Source organism: Monodon monoceros, unplaced genomic scaffold (genome assembly GCF_005190385.1).
Source record: "Monodon monoceros isolate NGI ecotype Baffin Bay Population unplaced genomic scaffold, NGI_Narwhal_1 Super_Scaffold_10, whole genome shotgun sequence".
NCBI classification, from domain to species: Eukaryota; Metazoa; Chordata; class Mammalia; order Artiodactyla; family Monodontidae; genus Monodon; species Monodon monoceros.
The window spans coordinates 17937701-17946597 of NW_021703766.1; the positions used below are offsets into that span (position 1 = coordinate 17937701).

Genomic DNA, 8897 nt, shown 5'->3' on the forward strand with positions numbered 1-8897 from the left:
AATACCAAAAGCATGATCCATGAAAGAAAGAACTGATTAGCTGGACTTTATTAAAATTAAAAACTTCTGCTCTGTGAAAGACGCCTTCAAGAAAATGAAAAGACAAGTCACAGACTGTATTGCAAAAGACTTATCTGACAAAGGACTGTTATCCAAAATATATAAAGAACTCTTAAAATTCAACAAGAGAATAACCCAATTAAGAAATGTGCAAAAGATCTGAGAAGATATACAGACAGAAAATAAGCATATGAAAAGATGCTCCACATCATATGTCATGAGGGAAATGCAAGTTAAAACAACAATGAAATACCACTACACACCTATTAGAATGGCCAAAATCCAGAATGCTGATAACACCAAATGCTGACAGGATGTGGAGTAACAGAAATTCTCATTCATGGCAGGTGGAACCCTAAGGGCGGGGGAGTCTGGGAACTGTAGGAGTCAGCTTTCCTACATCACCAACTAGAAGAGGGTGAAATGACCCAGGTTGAGAGAGCCAATCCATAGTATTCACTACACCCTCCATAGAGGTGGTACCAAATTACACTCCCAGCAACATAGGATCTTAGCAACTCTTTGAGCTTTGCCAATTCAATAAATGAAAATCATTACCTTATCGTTTTAATTAGCATTTCTCTTACTTTTGGAGAGGTTGAGCATCCTCTCTTACAGACCATTACAATGTGCATCTCTGTGAATAGAATTCTGTGGGAGTGCCGCGCCCTGCAGTTGTGCAACATGGTGAGCCTGTGATATAGTTACATACAATTTGAATTTCCTTCTGTGAATTCTTTAGATCCTTTGCCCACATGCTGGCTTTTTTTTTTTTATGATATATTTAACTAGAAACATACATGGGACCTGAACATATGGCATCTTCAGTGCCAGTTTTCCAAAACTACACCTTACCTAGTGTGATGGTTAATTCTGCATCAACATGACTGGGCTAAGGGATGCCCAGATAGCTGGTAAAACATTACTTCTAGGTGTTTCTGAAAGAGATTAGCATTTGAATCAGTAGACTGAGTAAAAAAGATTGCCTTCACCAATGCTGGTGGACATTATCAAATCCATTGAGGGCCTAAATAGAACAAAAAAGCAGAGAAAGAGTGAATTTGCTTTCTACTTGAGCTGGGACATCCATCTTCTGCTGCCCCTGAACACCTGAATTCCTGGTTCTCGGCCTTTGGACTTGGACTAAGAATTATACCATTGCCCCTCCCCACTCCTCCCCTTCTCAGGCCTTTGGGTTTGGACTGGAACTACATCTCTGGCTTTCCTGAGCCTCCAGCTTGCAGCCAGCAGATCGTGGGACTTCTTGGCCTCCATAATCATGTGAGCCAATCTCTCATCGTAAGTCTCATTCTATACACCTATACCTATCCTATTGGTTCTGTTTCTCTAGAGAACCCTGACTAATACACCTATTGACCCAACAACTTTTTTCCCTTTGTGTCATCTCCCTCCCCGGAGATGGTCCCAGTGAAGGGTAGGGAGAAACAACCTCAACTTGAAATGTCACAAGCATTTCAAGTTCTGGAGCTCTAGAACTTTAAAATTAAATTGTATTCAAAGTGCTTCTCCCACACAGGTTTACACGAAATTCTATTTTGCCTCCTGCCTGCTGCAGATTTAATTATGAATCATGCTGGATGGACGCATGAGGACATGGTGTGCCTAGGGAGCTGGGCAGCCGTTCCCTCCTGCTGGGCTTGCGTTCTTGTGGTTTATAACGACTTCTCAGGTGAATAATAACCTCACGTTCATGCCAGGCCTTTTGGTCTTTGCTGATGACCTATAGAGGCTGGAAGCCTGAGATTTCAAATTCATCAGCAGGCCTTTTAAGCCTGGTCGATCAGTCAGGCCACACAGAGCCACAGAAAGTACAAGCTGCTGATGCAGAAGGACCCAAGCACTCAGAGGACTAACCATTTGCCTAGAAGTGTGAGGTTGAAATTTTTTTCTCTTTAAAATGTCCACTTGCTACGGGGCTTCAGGTGCTCAGCGGCAAGGCCAGCTAACAAGGAGTGCACTTATGGACTTTCCTCTAAGCCCTCATCTGAGGCACCAAATTCCATCATTAGGTATTCATTCCTTTGGCTTAAACCTTTCCACAGTAACCTGGCACTCCCTCCTGACTTGCTGATTATTTTTCACTTGGTCAGGCTCAAAGTGTCCTAGGCATTTTTAATCCCTCTCTTTGTACCCTTGTCCCCTCCCCCATCCAATTAATCACGAAGGCACCTTGATTATTCCTTCAGAGTGTCTCTGGGGAAGGCCTGCTTGAGTGGGAAGAGTACTGGTTGTGTGACCTTGAGCAAGTGATTCAAACTCTGACCTTCAGTTCCTCCATCTATAAAGTGGAGCTAACAACATCCTACTTCACAGGGTTTTTAGTAAGGATGAAAAATAATTCATGGTTTTATTAAAACACACACACACATACACACACACACACACACACACACACACACAAACACCACTTCCCTAGAAGCCTCTTTGACTGACTAGTGTCAAGCCTAGTGATTTATAATATTCTTTGCATATATTATAAGACGTACAAATAATGTATGGTTTTATAAAAATGAGATCATATTCCATATATATATATATTTTTTGCGGTACGCGGGCCTCTCACTGTTGTGGCCTCTCCCGTTGCGGAGCACAGGCTCCGGACGCACAGGCTCAGCGGCCATGGCTCACGGGCCTAGCCGCTCCGCGGCATGTGGGATCTTCCCAGACCAGGGCACGAACCCGTGTCCCTTGCATTGGCAGGCGGACGCTCAACCACTGCGCCACCAGGGAAGCCCTCTCTTTCTTTTCTTAAATGAAGTATATTTGATTTATAATATTGTGTTAGTTTCAGGTGTACAACACAGTGATTCAATATTTTTGCAGATTACACTCCATTATAGGTTATTTCAAGATAATGGGTTTAATTCCCTGTGCTACACAGTACATATCCTTTTGCTTTTTCTTTGTCTTTCTTGACATTTTTTATGATCTAGGCCAATTATTTTATAAAATGTCCCTCGATTTAGTTTCCTTCTATTCTTTTTTCTGTGCAAATGTATACGTACAAATTTTTAAAATTAGGATCATATAGTACTGCTATGTTTTTAAACTTTTCATTGAAGTATAACACAAATACAGAAAAGTGAGCAGATCCTAAGTGACAATGAACACACGTGCTACCAACACCCAGAATAAAGGACAAAACATGACCTGCCCCCGAAGAATCTTTTTGACCTCCATCAGTCCCTAACCCCCAACCCAAGGGTAATCATTATCTTGACTTTTAAAACAGAGATTAGGGCTTCCCTGGTGGTGCAGTGGTTGAGAGTCCGCCTGGCGATACAGGGGACACGGGTTCGTGCCCCGGTCCAGGAGGATCCCACATGCCGCGGAGCGGCTAGGCCCGTGAGCCATGGCCGCTAAGCCTGCGCGTCCGAAGCCTGTGCTCCGCAACAGGAGAGGCCACAACAGTGAGAGGCCCGCGTACCTCAAAAAAAAAAAAACAAAAACAGAGATTAGTTTTGCCTAATTTTGTGCTTTATATAAATATATTCAATTTTGACTGTGCCACTTTCCTAAAAGAGAGAAGTTATTATTATTTTTTTTTTTGCGGTACGCGGGCCTCTCACCGCTGTGGCCTCTCACGCTGCGGAGCACAGGCTCCGGACGTACAGGCTCTGGACGCGCAGGCTCAGCGGCCATGGCTCATGGGCCCATGGACCCAGCCGCTCCGCGGCACGTGGGAATCCTCCCGGACCGGGGCACAAACCCGTGTTCCCTTCATTGGCAGGCAGACTCCCAACCACTGCACCACCAGGGAAGCCCAAAGAGAGAAGTTATTTAACTTATTTAAATCCACAAACGAGGCTGCTGTGAGGACATAAAGGGGCCTGGGAAACCCCTGCAGAGCACCAAACACATGTAGGTTCACTACTGCTGTTATTGTTAATGTTATCAATCTTTGCCCTGAATTAAAGTATGAGGAAATTATAAAATCTCATGCTGGCGTTATTATTGAAGTCAAGAGCATGAGCTCTTAAATAGAGGGATCTTTGGCAAAAGAAAAGCGAGTCAGGGTGAAACAGCAAACAATGGAAAATAAGGGTTTGTGGAAGGGTATAAATAAGAAGCAAAATGTTTCCAGGTTGGACCAGCCTTACTTCCAAATTTACCTGATTATAGGACTCATCTGGAGAGTTTTTAAAAATACAGATTCTTGGGCTTCCCTGGTGGCGCAGTGGTTGAGAGTCCGCCTGCCGATGCAGGGGACATGGGTTCGTGCCCCGGTCCGGGAAGATCCCACGTGCTGCGGAGCGCTGGACCCGTGAGCCATGGCCGCGGAGCGTGCGCGTCCGGAGCCTGTGCTCCGCAACAGGAGACCCACATACCGCAAAAAAAAAATACAGATTCTTATCAATGGGTCTGAAGTGGGGCCTTGGAATCTGTATTTTTAAAAGATGCTCCTGGTAATTCTTATGATGAGGCAAGATTTGGAAACAGTAGATTCTGAGGAAAGTGGAAGAGCACGGACTCGCTCCCTGGGATGGCTGAGAGGAGTCAGGTAACTCAATGTGGAAATAGTCATCATCATTCGCTAGGCATCTACTAGGTGTCAAGTACCAAGCTCAGCATGTTCCTGCCGTGTTCATTTAATTGTCACAACGGTCCTAAGAGACAGAGATTACTGTCCCAATTCTACAGATGGCCTCAGAGTTAAATGAGTTGCCTGAGATAATGTACAGGAAGATATCCAGGTGTCTCCAATTTCAAAAGTCTTAGGAACTACCCTAAACGGACAGGTCAGAATACTCAGCTCTATCCATTATGACAGGTCATCTATTATGCATGTGAGTAACACCATACTCATCACTTTACAGTTTTCAGAGCACTTTTAAAAAAGTGTTATTGGGGTATAATTTACGTACCATAAAATTCATCCATTTTAAGTCTGCAATTCAATGTTTTTTAATATATTCACAGAGTTGTGAAACCATCACCATGTTCAATTTTAGGACATTTCCATCACCCCACAAAGAAACCTTGTGTCCATTTACAGTCACTCTCTATATCCTCCACAGCCCCTGGCAACCACTCATCTCTTTCTGACTCTATGGATTTGCCTATTCCGGACAGTTTGCATAAATGGAATCATACAATATGTGGCCTTTTGTGTCTGGTTTCTCTCACTTAATGTAATGTTTTCATCCATTTTGTAGCGTGTATCAATACTTCTTTACTTTTTATGGCCAAATAATATTCCATTGTATAGATGTGCCACATTTTATTTGTCCATCCATCAGCTGATGGACATTTGGGTTGTTTCTGCTCTTTGGCTATTTTGAATAATGTTGCTACGAACATTTGTGTACAAGATTTTGCGTGGACACGTTTTCGTTTCTCTGGGGTATATACATAGGAATGGTATTGCTGGGTCATATGGTAACTCTACATTTAGTCACTTGAGGAACTGGGAGGGTCCCTCAATGGCTGTGCCATTTTACCTTCCCACCAGCAGTGTATGAGGGCTCCTTTCAGAACACTTTTACAAATACAAACAACCCCAGAGATAGGCATCATTACTCGTATCTTCCCAACAAAGACACCGAGGGGCAGAGAGGGGATGTGACTTCTCTGCTATGAGGACTGGGCTCCAACCCTGCAACTGCCCTCCATCCTTCAGGAAACCTGACTTTCAGGCCAAAACAGTAGGTCTTTGAGAGGTGATGAGGTGATGGGCAGAGAGAAAGAATCTGCGGGTACAAAGCCTTGCTATGGAGATGGAACCTTCAGTTTTAGGAATGGAGACATCTAAGCCACTTATGTTTATGTTTTATTAGGCAACAGCCAGAGCCAGGTTCTGACTAATTAATGATGATCAAAGTGCTCTGACAAGACGGAGTGATCTGCAAACATTAGCCATGAATTATTCACAACTGGGTGTTCTTAGCTGAAGGTGAGGAGGCTGCCAAGGAGTAAAAGAAAGCTAGGCCCTCACTTCCCCCTCAGCTTGCATGAGCCTGGGCCCTCCTGCAGGACTCAGTTTCTCAATCCAGAAAATGGGGCTAGACAGGAGCTCTCATCCCTTTATGCTCATAGGCCAGCACCTGGCAACCTGAGTCCTATTCCAATCAAGGCAGCATACTCAAGCTGCCTCCACCAAACAATAATTAATAATACCAACACACAGTTCAGGGGTCAACAAACATTTTCTATAAACGACCAGACAGTAAATACTTTAGGCTTGAAGGCCAAATGGTCTGTCATACTCCTCATCTCTGCCACTGTAATGCAAAAGCACCATAGACAATACATAAATGAATGAAAGCAGCTGTCCTGTGAAACTTTCTTTGTGGACACTGAAATTTGACTTCTGTGTAGTTTTCACGTTATATTATTCTTTTTTTGATTTTTTCCCTACCATAAGAACATAAAAACCATTCTTAACTCCTGGACTATATAAAAACAGATGTTGGGACTTCCCTGGTGGCTCAGTGGTTAAGAGTCCACTTGCCAATGTAGGGGACACGGATTCAAGCCCTAGTCTGGGAAAATCCCACATGCCGCGGAGCAACTAAGCCCGCGAGCTACAACTACTGAGCCTGCGCTCTAGAGCCCGCGAGCCACAACTACTGAGCCCGTGTGCCACAACTACTGAAGCCCATGAGCCTAGAGCCCATGCTCCACGACAAGAGGAGCCACCACAATGAGAAGCCCGTGCACCGCAACAAAGAGTAGCAACAAAGAGTAGCAACAAAGAGTAGTCTTCAACGAAGACTGAACGCAACCAAAAATAAATAAATAAAACAAAAAACAGATGTTGCCTCAAAATGTTAAACATAATTACTATTTAACCCAGCAATTCTGCTAAGTATATACCCAAAATAAATGAAAACATAAATCCACACATGTGTACATAAAAGTTTATACCTATTCATAACAGCCAAAAAGTAGAAGAAAAACACAAATGTCCATCAACTGATGAATGGATAAACAAAATGTGGTATAACCATACAATGAAATATTGTTCAGCCATAAAAAGGAACCAAAGTTTGATATATGCTACAATACGGATGAGCCTTGAAAACATGCTAAGTGAAGGAAGCCAGACAAAGATGGCACATGTATGATTTCATGGATATGAAATGTCTCTGGAAACAGAAAGCAGAGGAGTTGTTGCCTGGGCCTGAGGGGACTGGGGCGGGGGAGGGTGATAACTAAAGGGCTCTTTGGGGCATGACGAAAAATTGATCATGGTGATGCTTGCACAACTGTGAATATACTAAAATTTGCTGAAGTGTACATTTTCAGTGGGTGAATTGTGTGGTATTTGAATTATATCTCAATAAAGCTGTTAAAAAGGAACTACAGAAGTAATGCCGTAGTTTGTTGACCCATGACATAGCACACAGTTGCTTAGCCTCTCACAAAGCACCTTTCCTCACGTTGTCACAACCAGCCAGGCATTTGCCCCTTCAATGGCTGAGAAAGCCAAGGCTCAGAAATGGGACTGACTAGGACACAGGTAACCAATGGTGAGATGTGAGCAGAACCCAGGTCTTTGGACTCGCTGTCCAGTGCTCACTGCAGCACAGACTTTCCCATTGTTACATTCAGAGACTGGGTAAGTCACTCCTCAAAGCCCCAGGGGAAAGGAGATGACAGGAGGGGACCCATCCCTAGACCTGTCCCTCCCTGCTGCACCTCTGGCGCCAGCTTCCTCCTCTCTGCACCCCCCTACTCCCCCACCCCCCCAACCTTCCCTGTGACGTATTTCGAAAAGGGCTCCAAAAGGGTGAGGAACCAGTTCAAGGTCACACAGCAGATATCAGACCTTTGACTTCCTTGATTTTTTGGTTTTTTTTTTGCGGTACGCGGGCCTCTCACTGTTGTGGCCTCTCCCGCTGAAGAGCGCAGGCTCAGCAGCCACGGCTCACGCGCCCAGCCGCTCTGTGGCACGCGGGATCCTCCCGGACCGGGTCACGAACCCGCGTCCCCTGCACCAGCAGGTGGACTCTCAACCACTGCGCCACCAGGGAAGCCCCTCCTTGATATTTTTGAGAATGAAAAGAGAGAGGGTTTGGGGCTTGGGTAGGGTTTGAGGTGAGCCAAGCCCCATCCCGTTCCTGATTTTTCTCTACACAACACCTCCCCTCCAAAACTCTCTCCTCTTTCATACTTTCAAAGGCACCGACCACTACAAGAGGGCTTTTAAAAATATTAATTGTAGAAGAAATATTAATTGTAGAAAAATCAGGAAATACAGATAAAGGGAATAAGGATCATCTTGGTCTCACTCCTCAGATGTAAACATGGAGGTGACCATGGGGACTATTTTGGGTGACTCTGGAGCCAGCACATGGCTTCAAATCCTGGCTTCATCACTCACCATCTGCATGACCTCTGGCAGCTCGTTTCACCTCTCTGACCTCAGTTTCTTCACCTGTAATATGGGAATAATAACAGCACCTACTCAGAGTTGTGTGACAATTAAATGAGGCTATAAAAAGCACTAAAAACAGTGTGTGGCCCATAGCAAGCACTCAATACATCATTGTATTTTCCCAGTGATTTCCTTCATACGTATTTTTTCCCTAGAAAAATGAGATCATCCCGTATCCATCATTTTATAATGGATCGCTCCCCTCCCCTTACCTTAACTGAATTATTAACATCTTTCCCTAGCATTAGAAATCCTTCTATAGAACATCTTTTTTTTTTTTTTTTTTTGGCCTCGCTGTGCATGGCTTGTGGGATCTTAGTTTCCCCACCAGGGATCAGGGATCCAACCTGGGCCCTTGGCAGAGAAAGCACAGAGTCCTAACGACTGGACTGCCAGGGAATTCCCTAGAACATCTTTCTTATCATATGCATATGTA

At 44.3% G+C, this 8897-nt stretch overlaps 1 protein-coding gene across 1 annotated transcript in view; it reads right to left on the bottom strand.

Moving 5' to 3' along the window:
• CDH3 (cadherin 3) overlaps nucleotides 1-8431 on the bottom strand; it is a 97052-nt gene extending 88621 nt beyond the window's left edge. The window contains exon 1 of the mRNA XM_029210669.1: nucleotides 8408-8431. Within this exon, the coding sequence (XP_029066502.1) occupies nucleotides 8408-8416 (9 nt within the window). The 5' untranslated portion in view covers nucleotides 8417-8431. The remainder of the gene's footprint in view (nucleotides 1-8407) is intronic.
• Between the last annotated feature and the right edge of the window lie 466 nt (nucleotides 8432-8897).